The 21136-nt window shown below is 39.7% G+C and overlaps 1 protein-coding gene across 15 annotated transcripts in view; it reads left to right on the top strand.

The window, feature by feature from the left end:
- Nucleotides 1-21136, top strand: part of PTPRM (protein tyrosine phosphatase receptor type M) — a 482403-nt gene that overhangs the window by 389213 nt on the left and 72054 nt on the right. For 11 of the 15 annotated variants that reach the window (XM_074576689.1, XM_074576685.1, XM_074576684.1 and 8 more), the window contains one exon: nucleotides 1427-1614. In XM_074576689.1, the coding sequence (XP_074432790.1) occupies nucleotides 1427-1614 (188 nt within the window). Of the gene's footprint in view, nucleotides 1-655; nucleotides 668-1426; nucleotides 1615-21136 lie in introns of all 15 variants that reach the window. The other 4 variants (XM_074576682.1, XM_074576680.1, XM_074576676.1 and 1 more) reach the window with 1 other exon arrangement.

Below are 21136 nucleotides of genomic sequence, written 5' to 3'. Positions count from 1 at the left end.
AGTATTTGTGGAACTTCCTGCTATGATATATCTAACTTATGAATATGGAAATATTCTTTTAATGCTTCCCTTTCATACAACATATTTTACAAAGTAGCAAGTTTTTAATAAATATAGTATTTTTATGAACCCCTTGCTATGCTTAGTGTGCAGCCAGTGAGGAGTAGTTTGAATAAGTCAAAGTGCCACATTTACAATTTTGGTTAAAAATCAAAAACTCTTTGAGATATGTAAAATTATTATTTGGGTAAACAGAAAAAATATTTATGATGATATTTGGAACTTAGAATTTGGTGGGGTTTTTTTCTCTTGTCAAGTCTGAACAAATTTTTTAAATTACATCTAAACAGGAAGAAAGTCATATTGCTTCCTTAGGTAGAGTGCACTTTCACATCTGTCTGTTTACAGCTAAGTATAAGTTTTGATCTCATTTACATCTGTGTGAACTCACTCACAGTAAGATACCTTGGTTTCAGTATATTTAATTTACACTGTGAAACTGAGATCAGAATCTGACTCATTTAGGAAATCACTCTGTAAACACTAAATTACAAACATAAAATTACCTGTAATTATTAATGTAGTACTGTTGCTTATGCCCTGTTTCCTTTTTCTCCTCCTCTTTTTTTTCTCCTGATATGTATCTTCTTAAAAGTGCCAATCAATGGTAAGTTGCCCATTTGCCCCATGGAAGAGATGTGGAGGGTTGGGAGAGTATGTGTCTCATAAAAATTTTAACCAGCCCACTGGGTTCTCCTGTTTGTTGGCTTGCATGTCAGTTGACATATAACATTCCATGCCGAATGTGGTGGCTCATGATATACCGTGTTCCTAAAGCATGTTCAGCAGCCAGTCAAGACATTTTTCCTGACCAGATGATCCTTTGCATTTGTCCTCTCATAGTTTGTCTCCAAACGTTGTATCAGATCTACATTTCCATTGCAGTCCTAGCTTGATGAAACCATAAGCCATTTCGTGCATCTTTTTATTTTGCTCACTCCAAACATTTGCTCTAAATTTACAGTGTAAAATATAGCACGCCAGTAATCTAAGAAGAATACAAGTCCAATTTCATTCCATGGGACTTGTTGAAGTTTCAGAATGAAACTTCTATGCAGTTTAGAACCACATGCCTAATTTAAAACTTGTTTGTAATCAGCTAGTGATATTTAAAACAATATTAGAGTTCGGACTGCTCTGCAATGCTTTCATTGTAGAACCATGGACTTTGCCTCATTCCAATCAGTCTTGCAATTTCCCTGTGTAAACTGCTCCATGGATTTACTGTTCTTCTGGTGTAGCCTTCACAGACAGAAGCAGTACTGATGGTGTCAGATTTCTGCCATTCCTCTAGAAATCTGTGTACTTTGTATTTCTATTAATACGTGAAAATGAGCCAGTAAATTATGAGGTACTCTTTTTCTAGATGAAACCCATACGATGGTCAGTGACACAAGCAGCCTGGTCCAATCCCATACCTACAAGAAGCGAGATCCAGTGGATGTGCCCTACCAGACCGGACAGCTTCATCCAGCCATCCGTGTAGCTGACTTGCTACAGCACATCACCCAGATGAAGTGTGCAGAAGGCTATGGATTCAAAGAGGAGTATGAAGTAAGTGTCAGGTCTAATGATCTGATTATTATTATGTCCTCTGCACTTTTGGCTTTACCTGTCTGCTCTCTGTACCACAGAACAGGAAAAATAATTACTCAACCAAGTCAGTCAGTTGCTGTGTGAGGGAAGGTATTGAATGGAAAGGATCATCTCTACAGTGAGCAAATTTGCTGATCGTAACCAGCAAGGACGAGGAGTGAGACCTAAAAACGTTTCTTGGAAATCTCTGCCTAATTCTAGTTGCATAGAGATGTATATTCAAAAAAACAGGCCCACTAGCATTCTCCCAGAACTTGCCATATTCTTGTTTTACTGTTGAAGAATATACCTTTTTTTCCAAAGTTCTACATCACGGATTGTCTAGTCACCGTTACCCTGTAACACAATATTAGCTTAGAAATCTAGTTCTACAAGCAGTATTTCTTGGAATAATAGTATTCATCATGGAGAGGAAGTACACAAATCTTCAGAGAGGCCCACAGGGCTATAAAATTTATTCTGTGGTGCCTGAGCCATTTCCCACTAGCTGGAGGCTATCTCTAATCCTCATTATTTTTCATATGAACTTAGAGTCTCTCTTTTTTCCTTTTTTTTTTTTTTTTTGATTCAACTTCTGTTTCCTCATTTCATGCTAGAGTGACCTGTTCTTCCCTGTTATCATCTTAGTTTTAAATGTCATGACCACAACATCCTGGCAAATACTACAAGAACACAGCATACTGCGCTGGAGATCCTGTCTTCCTTGTGAGATGAGTCAGTTTACTAAGTGAAAAAAGCAAGAAACAAGCAGAACTTGCTCTCATGGCCAAAATTAAGGGTAGTATTATGCCTGACTTCCAAAGCATAGTTTTGCTGAAGAGGGTCAAGAATGCACCACCCCTCATCCAAATCATATATTTGAATGAACTTATCAGCCTGGGTTCCTTGACCAATGTGAGGCAGGATTTGAGACCTTTAAAATCTGCTTATATCCAATATTTTAATTGTTAGGCTGTAAAACTGAATGTCCTTTGTCCATTTTTCTCTGACATTTAGCTCAGAGCTTCAGGAGTTTATTTTTTTTGAATGATTCTCGCATACAGGAACACTCTAATATGGGTTTGTAAGACGTCTACAGCAAGTAGTTTCCCACAAGATTACAATTCAGTGGACTGGAACCCAAAAACCAGGTAGCATAAATATATTACTTCACAGAGGAAAAATACATAAGATTGATCTGCAGGGCTGGACTACAACTTGTCAAAATTTTCATAGGAGTGTATTAGAATTCATGAGATAAATTTGATTGATCGGGTGGGAAGATGCACTGCATAAGAACTTGTGGAGTCTGATCTCTGGGGTCTGATCTGCGGACTTGAATATATCACCTCTCAAATACTCTGTTAACTTTTCATACATTATATGGACTATGATCCAAGATGATGTGATTAGCTTTCTTAAAAAATAAAATGATCCCTACCACATGGTCTAGAGAGCAGATAATGATCACCATCAGCCCACCACCCCCATTTCTAGGAGTAGGCTACACCTGACAGAGCCTGTATCTGCCTCTGGATGTGGTAGCGTCCATTTGTCTAGTTGAGGAACTTGTCCAACTTGCACTTCATCTCCAACCCAGTACACAGCCTAAATTTCCTTTCCTTGGAAACGAGAACGTGAGAAATCAGAACAGGTATAAATGGGTCTTACTGTGATGTGACTCCGACATAGCCAGTGACAAGCAGAATGACACAGATTCAATTTTAACTCTCTCTTCTCAAAGCAGAAGCCAGCAAAAAAAAGATCCCTTGTCATTCTTTCATCTGATAGAAAGAGAAGGGAGGAGGACAACCAGCAAAAGTAATTTAAATTACTTCCACCCTGTAGGGCAAGCAACAATTTCTCTTTTGGCAAGTGTGCACTGCCCTAGAGACTGCCCTTAAGTTTTAAAGGTAGAAACTAATGTATTCACTGTTGCAGGTCCTTCAGGATGACTAATAATTACTAGTACGTTGCTGAGTTTTTTCAAGTGTGCATACTGATTGCATTTTACAAGAGATGGTCTTTTTTTGAAGTCTTTTTTTGAAGTTTGTGCTTTGTCATGCCAACTCCATGTTACAACAATTGCTTAAATACATAATTGTTTAAACTGGTATTTGTAGTATTAGATTTCCAAAGCCCATGCTTCAGGCCACTTCCAAAGTCACCGATGACGTTTTTTCCCCTAAAATGTAGAAAACAATTCATTCCCAGAAGGAGCTAATCACTTGTCAACTTTCATTTGTGAAGCTGACTTAAATGAGTTTGTTCCTGTGAGGTTTTTTATGCCACTGTTATTTAAAAATGATAGAATTGAAAATTCTTGTCTTTGGAAAAGATTTGCTCATCAGCCAAAACCTTTTATATCAGTATTAAGCCTAGAGGAAAGCTACAATTAATTTATAAAAAAAAAAAAAAAGATGACTGTAAAATGGAATTTATAATGCAACCAATGACATGGCTTTTTAACTACAGTGGATCAAATGATGCTGCTGAAAAACAGTTTCCAGGAAAATCACTTAATTTTGAGCTTACCAAGCTGATGAATGGCATCCCATTACAGACGGTAGGTGTAGTCATGACTAATGCCAGTAGATGCAATACATTAGGGTGCAGTTTATTAATAGTGCAGGGAAGGGGGACTTAACATACTGCAGCTGCATCTGAACTCCTCTTTATATATGGAAATTGTTTACAGTCAGAATGAACCATAAGTAGCCATATCTTTGAGGATGTTTTTTTTCATTGAACGACTGCAGTATTGCTGGTTTTCCTCCATGTGCAATGAAAAACTGCCCAATATATTCTAGCACTGCTAAGATTGCGAATCTCTTTGTTTACGCTGCTGTCGGACTGATACTGTCCTCTTTACAAGGTTGAAGTAGACAACAAAAGAATTTTTTCCTTATAAATTATCAGAAGGATAACTGTCCAAATGAAGAGGGAGAAATAGTTTGGCAGGGGATTTGTTTTGAATGAAGTCTCGTAGGTGATTTTTGCTCTAACAAGACAGCAGGATTATATAGTCTCACCAGGGAAAGAGTCTGATTCAGGAGAAATTCACACAGGATTCACTCTGAAAATAAATCTGTTGAACTGAACAGAAAGTAAAGTAGCACATTACCCATTAGCAGCACTTCAGAGGAGCACAAGGATACAGAACACTTACTGTCGTGCACAGGGCATAGTTTTAAGTGCTTTAAACTAAAACTTAATAATTAGGGCCACTATTCTCAATAATTAGGGCTATAGTTCACAATCTAAGCACATTTACGTGGTTTTAAGTCCTATTGGCTTCATGCACGAACTTTTGGAGTAACATGACTGACACAAAGGATAAAGGTTGAAAAATCGTCTTTAAGCAGCGGCAGGCTGATAATTAGTCACTCGCTGCTCAACTCTGCAATAAGGTTATCCGCTTGAGATCCCAAGTACCTTGAGATCCCAATGTACAAGGGGCTTGAGGGAACACCGTACTTTCGAGGACTGCACCGTTTTGTTCCCCTCCTGGGAGGAGCTGAGATACTTTTGGCCCTTGTCACTGCAAAGGCTTTGGTGGAATATCAGCAGGGAAAGGTCCCACGGCCTGTCCCTCTTCCTGTGATGGCGTGTGCGAAGGCTCCTGTTCCCTGGAGCAGGATCAGGTCCCAGCTCTCAGATGTCGCGGTGCAGCTTCTGCTTTTGTGTCCAGCGGTGCCTGTAGAACAAGAGCAAATACAGACCTGTCCTTAAGCGGCACAGCGGTGACAAGTTCACTGCCCATTTTCCCATGTGTTTCTCAGGTGTGGAAATAACATGGATGTGTTTCTGTAAGCTGTGGACTCAAACGCAGACCTTCATTTGCAGCCTAGTGGAGTGTGAATGATGGGAAGGGATTGCACGGAAATCCTCAAACTCCAGGAAATTTCCACACCACTAGCCTGCAGCAGAACTTTAAAATCCTTTCTATCCCCTGCCAGACCCTTAAGAAAGGAGAGATTTGGGGGTTTCAGCAGTGTTAGACTGGCAGGATAACATTGGCCTAGTTTCACGTGCACCCCTCCACTAATTGTGGATTGTTTGAGCTGCTCCCCAACTCTACAGCATCAGAGAGCTTATGCTGGTCATGAGGAAGGCTCATTGCTTATCTCCTTTCTGCATTACAGAAACAAAATAAATAGAAAAGGAGGGTGAAAGTGGTCTCTACTATTCCTCACTTCTTTCTCCTTACACCTGTCACCTTTTGGGTTTTGGCTTCTTAATTTTGCAGTGCTTTACACTGTATCCTTTCTCAAGGACATGTATCCGTCAAAAAGCCATAAACACATAGATGTGAAGAAATGAGTTCATCTCCTTCCTAAACAGATGGAGTAGGCTGCTATAGGCCAGCATAGGGTGGCGTAGCTAGGGCAGAAACAGAGAAATTCGTCAAAATCTTATCATTTTAAATAAGATTTATTTTTATCCCTATTTTTGGATCAGCAAAAATTGGTGCCTGTTCAGTGTAAATTGTTTCTTTGCCAAATTAAGGTTAGTTGACATAAGACAGTTTCAAATCGATTTCAGAGTGTCCACACAGGAGCTTGGACTGGTTTAACAGAATTGATTTAAAAACACACCTTTAATTAAACCAGTGCAACTTTGTGTAGATAAAGCCTCGCAAAATCAATTTTGCATTATGTTCCATGACAGGGAGTTCTGAGCTTCCATTATCTCGAAACCAGAGGTTCCTTTGAAAAGCCAGGATTTGCAAAGGGTATCCTGCTCAGATCAGCCTCACCTACTGGCACTAACAGGACTGTGTCAATAACAGAGTTTAAAAAAGGTTCCTCCCTGTAACTTTAACTTTAAGGCCTTTCCCCCTGCTGTCTCTCTCGTCTTCCCTCTCCTCCTGTCGCACACATCTTTTCTCAAGGTTTTGTGGCAGTTACCTGTTTCACTCAGGAAATGTATTTTATACTAATATCGTTAAACCAATGCTTTTCCTAATACAAAGAAGTTATATCCTGTCAAGATAAACTGTACAGATTACGTCCCTTTTATGCTGCGTGGTCTCCACTCTGAGGGGTTGCACCAATATAACTGCATTAATCTCTAAATCACCACAGTTAAATAGATGGATACCCGTGAGGATACAGGCTCAGAGGGCCTATTAAGGTCAGGAACATGAAATACATTATCTAATGTATGTTAAACAGTTTGTTTCAGTTTAGCACTTCTTAGCACCTATTATGGATTGGTGGAAGTATTTTAAAATAGGTTATCTGGCTATGGTCACTGCTCAGTTATACCTTAGGGGATTGTGGTCAAAGGTGATCATAAAAAAAAAGGATAATTCTAAGAGGATTTGGAGGTGAGTGTTGAGAATAACTGGGGATATGAAAGAAATCCTGTCTTCATAGCAATATATTAATTGAAATGGAACTTCGGAAGATATGCAGGTAGATGTGCTGATAGTCAATAAAACCAAAGTATTTCACGCAGTGTACTACTGCCCAGTGAAATTCCTGGGGTAAATAGAAAATGGTTGTAAGTAAAAAAAATAGGAAAAAATCTCTCTAAAACCAGCAGAAATACGGATCCTTGTTTTTGGGGGGAGAAAGTATTGCAGGCAAGCAGGAAATTTTTCATGGGGGAAAGTTTACCCCATAGGTGCCTGCTTAAGGTTTTGTTTTCTCCAGACCACTGTTACATGAATTTCTGACATAGGACGGAATTCTGATATCATTTCCATTTTCTGCTGGCGTGCAAAGGCATAACAGACTAGAATCCTGTCACACCAACCAGTCTTCCAGTCGCAGCTTTTCTTTCTCTGTGGTTCCAGCTGGAAGACAAATTTGCTGCCACATGACACTTCGAAGCCCTGTGCTTCTGGGCCCCTGTTCTGAAATCTTGAAAATAGTAGGAAAAATATGTATTTTATTGACGTTATGTTGATACAGCTACTGCCAGAACCCAGCTGGTGGTGCTTTTTCTGCCTGTGTTCCTTATGACTGCAACTGGCCTGTCTCACCTCCAACCTGTACATTTTTATCATGCCTTTTTCTCTGATTTTATTTGATACTCTGCAGCACCAGCTGAGACAGTCAATACCACAATCAGTTCAGGTTATTTTCTGTCCCACAAGCCACAAATTACAAAGAAAGCAGAAAGACTCTGGAACATTGGGTGGGAATGGGGGCATTAGTCCACAGTGTAAATACACGGAGGACAACATCTGCGTCCTCCAGAACTGAGAGCAGGTAACTGTTTGTCACTCTTTCTATTTTTGTAATAATGAGAAAACTCATTAGAGATTGTAAACATAACAGAAATAGAAACAGAAGTAAAATAGTGGGAGTTTGTCCTGTGAAAACGGTGTGGAGAATTGTTGGAAATGTTCTTCTGTAGAGATCATTGCTATTACTTTTTTGTGAAATTTAATCTGTTTAGATGGGGCTCAGAACAATCACCTGAATGCCCAGTTGAATCTTTGTTCTGTAATACTGGAAAGTTGCAGTGGTCTGATTATAGGCATATATTATTATGTTCTCTCCCATGCACAATGAACAATAACTGCAACTAATGGTGATATAAAGGTTCTTTGTGAGAGATGGATATTTCTCCTTTGTCAAAGGACTGTGTTCAGAAAAGTCAGTTTCTTTGGATTGCCATGGGAGCTGCAGCAGCCTTCCATGACTGCCAAGTAACTTGTTCCTGCTTGGGTTTATCCCAGACTCTTGGATGCTGGAAGCCTTGGCACTGGGGAGAATCTATCTTGGGAGGTCAAAAGCAATAGTAAAAATAAGCAGCTGCCATGTCCACGAGGCATGTTTTGGTTCAGAAATCCTATGGTACACCAGGTCAACACCAAAGTGTTGAAATAAAGTCATCCCAAACTAGAAACTGCATTCACTAGTAAATAGCCTATGTTATTAGTGACACAACTTCCCAATGCATGCAGTATCCTTTTAGTTCTTTAATAAGCCTCGTAGTAGAATGGGTGACTTCCAGTTGTTGATCAGGAAGAATCGTTTGTCAACAATTTTAGCTGTACGGCAGTTAATAGGCATTTGTTTGGGGTTTTATTCGGTTCAGGGGAGAGACACTTAGTTTGCTGAATGTCTGCTGGTGTGTCAGCCAGTTTTATGCAATTCTGAACCTATCCTTAATAGCTGTGAATTTCTGTTCTTAACAGATTTCAGATGTATGAGAAGTGCTGCCACAGTGCTTAATATCATTCACTTGACACTGCCCTATGCTGCAGCGTGGCTAACTGCCCAGTGATGAAGGTGTCCTAGGACTTTATAAATCTCACTGTTTTCTACTCTTCCTAAATGCCTTCTCCTCCAATTTAAATAAAAGTGCATATATATGCAGAAGCATCTTTCTAATTTGTTTTTGTTTAAGCAGTTTTAATTAGAATTTATTCTTACCACAGATTATAGATTTAGACAGGTCATGGCTTCATTAGAAAGGCTGTGTGGGTTTATCTGTTTGAATAATAAAATTGCAGAGGTGTATAGACTAGAACGCTTCCAGTATCCTTAGGATTACTCTCAGTGGGGTGTAGGCAGCTGTTTGATCATGCTGTGGCACGGCTATTTTTGGTACTGATCAGTCTGTGATTTACTTGAGTGTGAACCTCCTGTTTTCTTCTTCCTAGTAGCCTTGACAGTCTGAACTGTGTAGGATCTCAGGCAGCAAGGATGCCTTACAAGAACAAGAATGCCTAATTCAGCCCAATGTTTTTCTCCGTGTGAGTCTACCAGACTCAGTCTTGTATGTAAAGTCCAGTTTAGACTGTGTCCTAAGGAAAGCCTGGTAGCTCGTCAGCGCATCTTTCATGACCATTGTGTCCCTCTAAGCAGTTAAAACAGAGACTGGTGGTATTGATCCACTCACAAAAGTGTTGGTCCACTCAAAAGTCGTGAGATATAGATGTTTCAGCTGATCAATTGGACAGATGAACTGAATGCGGGTTCTTCTTATGTCGGAGCTCTGGCAGCTATTTTAATCATTTTCTGCGTCTACTGAGTCTGGTAATCCTGGTGTATGTGGTGGCAAACGTGAATCAATACAAAATCTATCAGCAATAAAAAATGGGCTGTAACCTGTCAATTCTCATGGTCCTGAAGATGCCCTGGGTGTCTTTTCCATGTTCAGATATTTAGCAGACATTCATTTCATGTTTCAGCATAGCTGTATGGAAAATCACAAAGTGATAAGCACCTCTGATGTTATTCCTGATCCTTAATGAGTGAGTCTACTTAAGCATTTAAAATGGAATTATTTTACCTGTTGCATGCAGTTTTTTGGACATATCTCTTGTCCTTCATTATCCCATGGCAATAAAGTTTCAATCTGCTTTAGAAAGTTGTGGATTTTTTTCCCATCCGGGGTCCAGCTGCCACAGCAGTCTTTCAAAACCTGTTTTAATTTTGCTCCCCTTTTTCCTGATCTATGACTTCATCGTTAGGATCTTTTATTCTCTGAAGGCATTGCAAAATCTTTCTCATTTTATTCTGGAAAGATTTGTGGGCATGTGCAATGTCACACTGGAGCAATAAAAGAAATCTCTTCCTGACTTGAAGAATCACTGATTGTTGTCAACTTGGCACCAAGCAGATCTTTGGAAATCCAGTATCCACGTCTGATAAATCCAAGTAATTAACAGTGGGGTTATATAATTTTAATGGGAAGAATTAACCTTTTCCATCTTACTGCTTCCTCATGTTTGGATGTACACAGAGGTATATACTTATTCTTTTAATAACCAACACTCACACATCGCTCCAATGTTTTAGCACATGAAATCCGTTGCACCGTTATTCTCCAGCCTGTCTTGTCTTCCTCCCTTTTGGCAGCCACAGGTTGAGAAACAGTCAAGCTGTACTAAGGAGACCTCTCAGAATATATTTTACTCTGGTTGTCTGTTAGGCAAGTCATTCTTACTGAATGATCTTGCTGCTATGCTTTTGCTAGTATCAAATCTATGCTCTCTCTATACTTTTTGAAATTAGGGTTTAGTTTCAGATTTAGCCAATCTGTGCGTCATTATGGGCTATTGAACGCCGCGGTAGGAAACTAAATGAGGCCACTGAACTTAATTTCACTCATAACGTGAGTTTCCAGAGGGAAATCCACAAGAACGGCTTTAATGCTTACAGTGATAAGGTGATAGGTTAAACTTTCTAAATGCTACTGACAAGTATGATTTGAAAGAAAGAGAAGTTTTTGAATCATTGAGGGCTATATGCTGTATGTTTGCACCAGACTGACTGATTAATTATTCAAATAAGACATTGAATATTTGATCAGAATCCATAATCCCTTCTTCAGCTAACGTATTATTTACTTTTGAAAACTGCTGATGCACCATACTTTTCCCATTGCACCTGCAAAAACGAATTGGTCCAATTTATGTGCACAGAATAATATATTGTGCTTTAATGTTCAAGGTATTATTCATTACTTCCTACTCATATAAGCCTCCTTACCTCCTTCATATTTTATTAGTGCCCTTTAAAAAGACATAAAAAATCAGTCATGTAGTTACTCCATTTTAAATTATGCAAATGATGTTAAATGCAATTATAATCTATGCTTTATTAATTATATATACACCCTATGTGTTTTCTATGGATTGTATTTATTCACTACAAATAATTAGGCATTTTAGTCCATTGCTGGTTTCATGACCAGAGCATTATTATTGGCTGTTTGTAAAGCGAGAGGAACACTTTTCAAATCAAATTAGCATAATTTAGCTATTAGGAGTTTTCATTTAGCAGCAGTTTATTCACAGCATACCTAAAATATGCATTATTTTCTATAATGCATTTGTTTTAAATAAGTTAAAATAGCCATTATGAATTTTTCAGGAAATGAAAATTTGTATTCCTATATAGCCTGTGGCTCAGTGTATCTTTTAAGAAGTTTTCTAACTGGAATACAAGACTTCTTCTTACATGTTTCCTGTAGTGCTTTAGTAATTGTCCTGTCAATGGAACAGATGATCAGCATTTTGTAGCAGGAGTGATTGGTTTTGTTACAGCATACTGATTTGATGGGCCCGAAAGATTCTGTGGGAAATGTTAAGTCCACTGAAAATCTGGCAGGCCGCAGTTGGGCAGACGAGGGGGTTGGCAAGCCTCCTTTCTCTCCTGCTGGTTTCCTGCCATCGCCTCTGTCTCAGCGTGATGGCTGCTCCTCCAGTTACCCATCACGCGGGATCTCAGTGAGGCCGCTGCCTACACTCTTGTGGGGCTACTGGTGTTCTTCAGCTGCTTGGCTCTGGCTCCATCTTATTAATTAGCCATTTGGTCACCCCGGGTCGTCAGCAAGTCGTTTGAGAGGTGAAGAGGGCATAGCCTGCCAAACAGCCATAAGAAGATGCAGGCATCTTGGTCAAGCAGAGACAAAGATGAGCAGGGCAACTATGGGATAAAATTGTCCCCCAGACCAAAGCTGTTGGGAAGACTGGAGTACTGGTGGAAACAAAGCAGCCCAGGAGGTGGGCAGAAGGAAGAGCAGGCTGACTTTGAGCACTTGCGAAATACTGTCAGTGAGAGTCAATATTTCAGAAATGACATGATGGCTGCATCAGCCATGTGAAATTATTGGAGTTACTGGGTTTGCAGCTCAGTTCAGCACTGATGAAAATTCATAATATTGACACTTCTTCACAGTGTTTAAGTCCGGTTAGTTTTCAAAGGATATAAAGGACTGTTTTAAAGTTGCTTTTAATACACGTTCTTTTCTGGTTTACCTTTACCATTCACTTAAACACCAGGGATGTCAGACACATAATAGTTTAGACATGTTCATGTAATGGTGACAAAGCTTGAATATCTGTTCACCAAAACAGTGCAGTTTCTTCCCCTTAAAATCTTAAAAAGATTAATGACTGACAATGCTCTGCTTTGGTCTGTGGAAAAAATAGGTAGCATGTGTTTATGTACCTAGGTTGAAATGCATCTACCAGCCGACCTCAGTTATTCCCCATCTAGCTTTAAGGTGCTGGCCTGTGCAATAATAACTGCTTTTAATATATAACAGAAAAGAAGCTCTTTTATCTACAAGAGAGAGGTCCGAGTCTCTGAGAGACAGGCTGTCTCCACTCTTCCACCACACACCGAAGGGAGACAAAAGAAGTGAGGACCTTCCTTGATGCGGAGGCTGGGACTGTTCAGAAGTAGCCATAGCTGTGGCTGCCTTCTGCTAACAAAGCTCTTTTTAGCAAATTCTAGCTTCTTGTCTCTGTCCTACCCAAACAGTGACAGGACTCCCTTCTGAATAGAATGCCTCCTAGTGCTTGCTCCGGGATGCTGGAAGCTTCCATACAGCGTGCAGTATTGGTTCCTGAAGTAAGCATAAAGTTTTAGTGTGCAATTAGTCTGGGAGACGGCAACAGGAATACTTTGCCTTTGGTGCTTAAATACTTGGCAGTATCACAGAGCTTAGAGTTTTGATATGAGAAAACATTGCCATTCAGATTATTTACAGCAAATACCTACACGTGAGCAATCTCTGTGCTCTTCTTTGCCAAGAATGATGACAAAGCAACAAAATTCCAGTGTGACATAACAAATGTTAAAAAGATAGGTAGATCCTGCATCCTCTACTCAGGAAAGAACAGTAAAAACAGCCACCTCCAACTCCACGTGAATAGTGAGGGAAGAAATGAGGTGACTTAAATAGATGGGGAAAAGCTTGTAGTGCAAAGCTCTTTTTAGATTTTCATGTCCTTCCAAGATCTCTGAATCTAAGCAAGACTGTCAAGTTGAGACATATGCTTTTTAATCTTGAGAAAGACTGCGTACAACAGTTCTTCAGTCTTTTGTGATACCAGTATTGCTCTTCCAAGTGCTGTCAACCATTATTCATTGCCAGAACGATTTAGTGCATTGTTTGCGTGAAGAGTATTTCAGAACATTGTCCTCTGCATTAGGCTGTGATATCAACTGAGCTTTTGTTCACTTAGCCTTGATTTTTATCTGCGTCTGTTTCTATTTGTCATTGGTGTCTCTGGTTGTGTTGGACAAATAACTACAGTAAAACTCTGCATTTTTAGTTTGTAGTTTCGCTCATTCGACCGTTCATACTTCAGCTTTTATGCTGTCCGTAATGCTGCTGTACACAGCTTCTGTAAGGTTGGCATAATAAACTATGCAAAGATTCTATGAGTAAGGAAATCCTTAAAGAGGCACAGAGCCATTTTATCAGCTCCAGTACCGAGTCTTCGCCTTGTTTCCAGGATAGTGAAATATCACTCATTCCTGGCTGCTGTAATACCCCCTTAGGATATTCTGAGCTGTGCCAGAGATGAGTGTTACTTCTGCAATGCTAACAACAATTATTCATTATTCCTTATAATATAGGGAATCGGGAGCACCCAACAAAGCTATTAAGCAGCAGGTTTAAAGTGAACAAAAGGAAATATTTTTCACACAGCACATAATTACATCGTGGAGCTCATTGCCTCAAGATGCTGTGAAGCCAAAATTATAAATGGGTTCAAAAATGGGCTAGACAAATTCATTATTAAACACAATGGCTGTGTGCAGTCTCTGGCTGAGGAAGAGATTGCTCAGGAAAGCCATTGATTGCTAGAAGCTAAGAGGGTATGCTGGGGAAAGATTCACTCTCTATTTACTCTGTTCTTCATACTTTTTTGTAAACATCTGCTACTAGTACTGTTGTAGAAAAAATAATGGGTTGTATGGACCTCTGGTTTGACCCAGTATGGCTGTTACCACACATAAAGAAGAAGAAAATAAATCAGTGCTTCTGTATACACAAAGCAAACAATGCGATGTGGAATGGTCATTTTTTAATTTTTTTTTTTTAACATACTAGTAGTCAATTTTATAGAACTAACATCACTTCAGTTTATAAAGAACACAAAGAGCTCTTTAAGTTAGCTAGCATCCTTGGTGTTTTCTAGTTCTTTTGCTTTCGTAGCTGTTCTCCTGCTCCACTGTCTTGCTGTTGGACTGCAAAATGCAGGATGATGATGCTGTAAAGGGAAAGAGAAAAAAAGAAATTCAGTTGTAAAATGCTTTTATTTAATATGCATATAGCTGTTATGCTAAAGCCTAATCCTTGAGCCTTTATTCTGAGCAGTGCTTTTTTCTGCAAAAAACTTTGTTTACATTAATTAGGCCCTTTCAAGAGAGTCATTTTACTTACAGTACATAGAGGTAATGGAAATAAACTCGTAGTTTGGGCAGTAAACCACTTTTTGCCTTTCGGAGAGTGAAAGGGTGACATTTATATGAATTTTGAAATTATCAAACCACACCAAAGCATTTGCTTCGGTTTTTGCACTGGGTAAAACATTTCAAATCTAAGCAAATTGGGTGTCTTGCTGCTTTCCTAGTAGTTTTATACACATTTCAGTTTTAGCACTGACTTTTTAATTGTCTCTTCTTTTACAACATCACCAGCTTGAATTTTACGTTTTGATGGTTACATTGTGAATCAAGTCTATAGAACCGACAGTAGCTAGAACATACAAAAACATTTGAACCCAAGGAAAATCACATAAATTGCTCATGCTTTTTATATGTTTAATTGTAGATCTGGTTAGAGATTGACATATTTTCCCTCCATTTGTCAGTCCTTTGCACAGCACTTGTGTTTATTTTACTGATATTTACTAAGCACATGTATCTCTGGCACACAAAGAAAGCTAAAAAAGGCCATGCTATCTGCAGCATTTAGGGCTTCTATAAAGTTTAACTGTTCTGTGGATTTATTTCTTGTTACTGAGACTATGTGTTTGTTATTTTTTGGTGACATTTTTTCAAAACACTGTGATTCTGTCATCAGTCGATTTTTAAACATTGCTGAGGTAGAAGGACAGCCTGGTTGGGAAGCAAATGTCTTTGCTGTTGACATAACTACGAGTATGTTTTCTTTTTGCTCAGGTGTGCTACAGTGGAATTGCCTTAAATATCTTATAAGGGATCAGGTTGGATCTTTTTAAAATAGTCCTATTCCAAGGGCCAAGAAATGTGTGAAACTGCTAAACTTTTGTCTAGCTACACACTTGACACAGAGGTCTGTTTGTGCTTACTCAATATGTATACTCATTCCTCGGAATAATTCCCTCTGATACCGGGAACCTTGCCCACAGATAAAGCTTTACCTTTCACTGCATCCCCTCCTAGATGTGGGGACCCCACTACTCACCTGCTGACTGACACAGGAGGGTAAGGTGAAAACATTCGTAGTTCCAAAGCTATTGCAGGAGCATTTGGAAGCACAGAGATACTGTGGAACAGGGATTCTGCCTTCAGTGAAGGTGATGCTGAACAATATGTAAGGTGTGCTACAATTTTTTGTGTTTCCCTGCTTGGTCAAGCCCAGACCTACCCTGCATCTCTCATCCAGGTTCTGCCATTGCCGCCCCCTTCTCCTGGGTGCAGCAGGCAGGACAGTGCGATGAGGGGCGGGGGCGGTCCTGCTCCCTAACACTGGGAAAAGTGAGAAGCAGGAGGTCCTTCTACATTCCTGCTTCTACTCCTTTCAGCTAGCAGCGTTCTTTTTCCGCCAGAAAAGCAGTGGAGAAGATGTGCTGACTGGGGGGACCAGGCTGTGGAAACGGCTGTGGGAAGGAATTGTACTAGGGTAGCAATTCTGTGTCTCTGGGAGATCAAGGGAGGAAAAGGTCACCTGTTCATGTGTCCTATTTCCCCAGTTTTGCAGAACAGCAAGTGCGGGAGTCCCTGGAAACCTGACTGACTCATCTAGGAGTTTAATAGTGACATGATTTTTTTTGGTGTCATGAAAGATTTGAATGGTGCCACCCATATGATTGTTTTAGTTTGGAGAAGCAGCGTGTTAGAGTGCTCAAGCTTAGTAGTGCAATAATATAAAAAAGAAAAAAAGATTGCTTTCGTCTCTATTTACATGGAGAGAATGGAAAAAATATGCTATAGAAACTACTATTTTTAATGCCACTAATAGATACCATGTTCTAAAAAGCTGAAAATGCGTGTACATAAAGCAATGAAGTACTCCATTCACCATACAGTTCTGCCCACGCCTAGAAAATTTTCAGCATATTCTAATGAAAAGCAGAAAAGTTATCTTGGTTTATGCCAAAATTCAAGTTTGATCTGCTATCAGATCAAGTATTTGTATTTTAACTCATATGGCAGGTTTAGATGCCAGGTGTTATGACTGCAGTGAAGTTACCAAGAATGATAACTTTGAAATTCAGCTACCTAATATGAAAAAAGCAAACCACGGGTTTTGGGGGTATTGTCTCAGATGATATACTTTAAAACATATTCTTATGGAACTAAGATTCAGCTTACAGAGGTTGACTTAGGGCTAGGTAGGGAGCCAGAGTGAGATGTGGGATCACCATGTTACGTTGACAGATTTGCACTAAATCCAGGCAGCGTACAGCTACTAAAATGTTTCTCCTGGAACCTTAAATGTTGATAGCAGTGGGACACTGTAAGTGTGGAAGAAAACCAGAGTCTAAGGTTCACTGATCCTGAATCAGTTTTACTGTCTTTTAGTATCTTACTGTCTTTTACTAACTTATTTTTACCATCATAGTGTCCCAGGACCCTATTTTGTTTTGGAAGACAGCTCTTTTCTTTTAACTTATGTTAAGTAATTCTGGGGCATTTCTAGTTTTGATGCAATTTGGACTGAAACTTAATTTTAAAGAATACCATGTCCTGTGTCCAGCAAATCGCTAGCATCAGGAAGGTGTCCTAATCACTGAGCTGTCAGGTGAAATTTCAGCGCCACAGTCTGCATTCAAATGACTCCTGTATCCAGCATCAAAAGCAATTGGGACATAGTATGCAGTTCCAGGGTAAGTATCTGTTTCTGAGAGTTCTCAGTAGAAATAGATGCTCCCCTATTACCTCAAGTTCAATACCGGTGGCCCTAAGGGATTTTTTCAATGCCCATGTCACAGAATCACAGAATAGTTGAGATTGGAAGAGCCCTCTGGAGGTCATCTGGTTCAACCCCCCTGTTCAAGCAGGGCCACCCAGAGCCAGTTGCCCGGGACAACGTCCACATGATTTCTGACTGTCTGCAAGACTGGAGTTGTTTCTCCCCACGTGCAGGACTTTGCACTTCTCTTTGTTGAACATCAGGAGGTTCCTGCCAGCCCATTTCTCCAGCCTGTTGAGGCCCCTCTGGATGCAGTACAACCCTCTGGCACATCAGCCACCCCTCCCAGTTTAGTGTTGCCACAAACTCGTTGAGCGTGCGGTCTGCCCCATCATCCAGGTCATTAATGAACCTGTTAAACAAGATACAACCCAGAATTGACCTCCCTGGCACTCCAGCTGTGTAGTCCTTAGTGTATGTCCTTCATATATGTACTTCAGCTGGAAGTCTAGTCCCTACTGAGCTGACGTCTCCTAGCAGTAAGTCTTCCCCTGTTGTTTGAGTGGGCGTTTATCTCAAAGTTGGATTTTCCACCAAGTGTTGGGACTGGAACGTTTCAGTGCCAAGTCCCTCTTCTCCATCTATCTCACTCTTCATTGTTTTCTCGGGTTTCCTTGGCCGAATTTGGCCCATAGAGTCTAACAATACTTTTATTAATTAGAAATCATAAATACGGACTTTATTGGATTATTTTAAGCAAATAGTAATTGGCTTAATGAGAGACAGATGCCTGGGATCCTTGTATTGTCTTGTAAGGGAAATATTTATATAGAGACTCAAATTTTTGAAAGTTTTGTTTTATGGAGGAATGCAGAGAATAAAGGCATCTGCTGCTATTCAACAGAGCTTTTATAATGTTGGTTTGCCTCAATTAATCTAGCTTGAGTGCACTGTTCTAATGAAAGGAAATGTAGAATAAAAATGTAGAGCTGCAATGTATATAAATCTTGCAGTGTCTACGGAGAGCTGATAAATTGCTGTATTTTCCTCAGTTTATGCAAAAGAGGAAATGAAGAAGCAGATTGCAAAAAACAAAATTATACATCAAGTCGTTAAATCTCGATCTTCATTACTGAAGAATTGTTTTGATACTCAGCAAGATCAGAATCTGAACAAAAGAGCAGCTAGGTGACATGTTTGCAAGGGTCCTGCACATCAGAAAAAAATCCCCAGAATAATGTCATGGGTGTGATCCAAGTGCAGAACTATGATTATTCCTTTTCTATTATTAAAGCTGTGAATGTAAACAATATTTTGCTCTATTTTATCTCCATGACTAGCCCTTTTTTTGTTTCAGTTTCTTATTTCATAATCCATTTGTGTTACGTGGACTTCGCAACTTTTCAGTTAGCTCACTTTCATGTCCTCACCATATTGTCCATTGGAAAAAAAACTGTCTTGTCAAACAATTGCACTTCTCTTCCCTTTTTGTGAGGGTGTGTCTGTTTTCTGTGAATATTACGTTTGGTTTGTTAGTTTTCTATACCGTGCTCTTACTTGTACATAGCAAGTGTAAAACACTACCAGACTAGAGTAGAGAGAGACATCCTTGTTGTGCATCTGCCCAGTAAGTAACTGATGGCATTCAAATTGCCATCTCCATCTTCATTCCTGGAGACTGATTTTTTTCTGGGAGTTAGTCCAATACTTATTTCACTTGCAGAGTATATTCTCTGAATGTATGCTGTGTGAGTGATAAATAAGAAGGAAGAAGAGACATTTGCACCAGGACATTCAGAGATCTCCATTATATTGCACAAGGTCAATACAGGTTTAGAAGACTTCTCAAAGCTCTTTGAAAGTTTCTTTCTCAGGCATGAGGAATATAGTAGCTGATTACATGGAAATAGAGTTGGACAATCCAAATGTCCGTTGATAAGCTCCTGTGGATACGTGCCATGGTGAAACTGTCACTTGTGTATGGTATGTTTGTACTTTTCCATTGACAAAATACTAGTACCATGTATCTGATGTTAGCTTAATGATGCAGAAGTGGTCCTCAAGTGACAGTCTTTAGGGACAGCAACCTCCTTTGCCCCTTCCTCATTGTTAACCCAGAGTACTTCCTTTTCACTTTATCAATTAGCTGAGCCTGGGTCATTTGTGTAGCCTGTGATCCCATGTATTATATATTTGAATAAACTGTCTGGTTTTAAGCCTGGTTGATAAATTGCTGCAGGGATACCTCTCTTGGAATTAGAAAGTGCTGTATATACATTTCAAACATCAAAATAGGACAGTCCAGGTTGGTGAGCTGCTGCTATTCATTAGTGCACCTAACCAGACACTCTTCATTCTAACAAGTAGTCTTGGGGCTGTATTGAAGCGCTGCTGTCTGTCAGAATGCAGTGAGCATGCTAAAAATGATTAGGTTAACAACTGATAGCAACACTTGTCATCATTGTCAATCCCATTACTGCCGCTACTATTTTTATGCTGATTATCTTTATATGCTCTTAACTACTCTGTATTATTCTTTCAATAGTTTCTCAGAGAGGTGTGGAATCATCCAAGACCAACAGCACTTTTTTCAAAGTTTTTACCCGCCCACTCCTTTCCAGTAAGTGCATAGTTGTCCAAAGGGAAGATGATTGGCAGGAAGCAATCACAGAGTGAGAGCCTGCGGAGGGATGTCTGGGAAAAGGAAGCGTAACTTTAAAAAGCCGTAGCCAGGAGTTTTCAGTAGTGAAGTAGCGGGAGCTCCCGTCGCTGCGGCTCTACTGTGACCCATCACTGCTCTCCCCCTGCGCAGAGCAGTGTAGCAAACAATAGGCACAGGGACTGGATGCCAGCCGGGAAAAGTGGGAAGTAGACACGTAGCTTTAGATAGAAAGAGATCTTTTTCTTTCGAACAGGGAAAATGCTAGGCTAAAAGTCAAGCCTGGAGGAATGCATAATCGTCTTTATATATACTAGCAAATAGCGTATTTGCAAACAAGCAAAGCAGACATCGAGGCACCAAAGTTTCCTGTGAAGATCAAAAAATGTAATGAACCAGCACAGTGAAGTGCTATCCTTGTTTTGAAAGGGCACTGCAAGTAGACCCTTATCTATTTGAGCCCTACTACTCTTACTTCCCCTGAGAAGTCCTATCTTATCCACTGGGGAAAAACAACAGTGTGCAAAATATTTGTGTTCGATCTGCGCACAGCAGTGTACTCTGGCTTTTATCTTGTAGTTTCGTATGATGTCAGTGTTGCTCTGTAGCAGAATTAAAATCTTATTATGTGAGCTTTGTTGCTTTCTTATCTTCTATCCAAACTATATTAACTAGAGCGGCCTAGATACACTCACGAAAACCCTTGAGGCTCACTTAGTGAGCAAAATCTGAGGGGTGCTTTATCACTTTGGAAAGGTTAGATCAGCTGTGTGTACATTACAACTTGGATGAAGATAGGAGGGGTTCTGTTCACTTCTCAAATTCAACATTTGTTTGCCTTTGTTTCGTTTCTCCACATGCTGTTTTCTGTTGCTTCAGGGAATTTTATTATGTTCAAGGTTTTTGCAAATTGTGTGGTTCTAAATCAGAAGCAGCTTGTCTTTATAAGGGATTTGAAGATGTTGTCAAGTTTTCTATGCTTGGGTCAACTGATAATTTAAAGAGTCAGGCAGT

The sequence above is a fragment of the Larus michahellis genome, chromosome 2 (assembly GCF_964199755.1).
Source record: "Larus michahellis chromosome 2, bLarMic1.1, whole genome shotgun sequence".
Classification (NCBI taxonomy): Eukaryota; Metazoa; Chordata; class Aves; order Charadriiformes; family Laridae; genus Larus; species Larus michahellis.
This window is presented reverse-complemented; position numbering and strand designations above follow the sequence as displayed.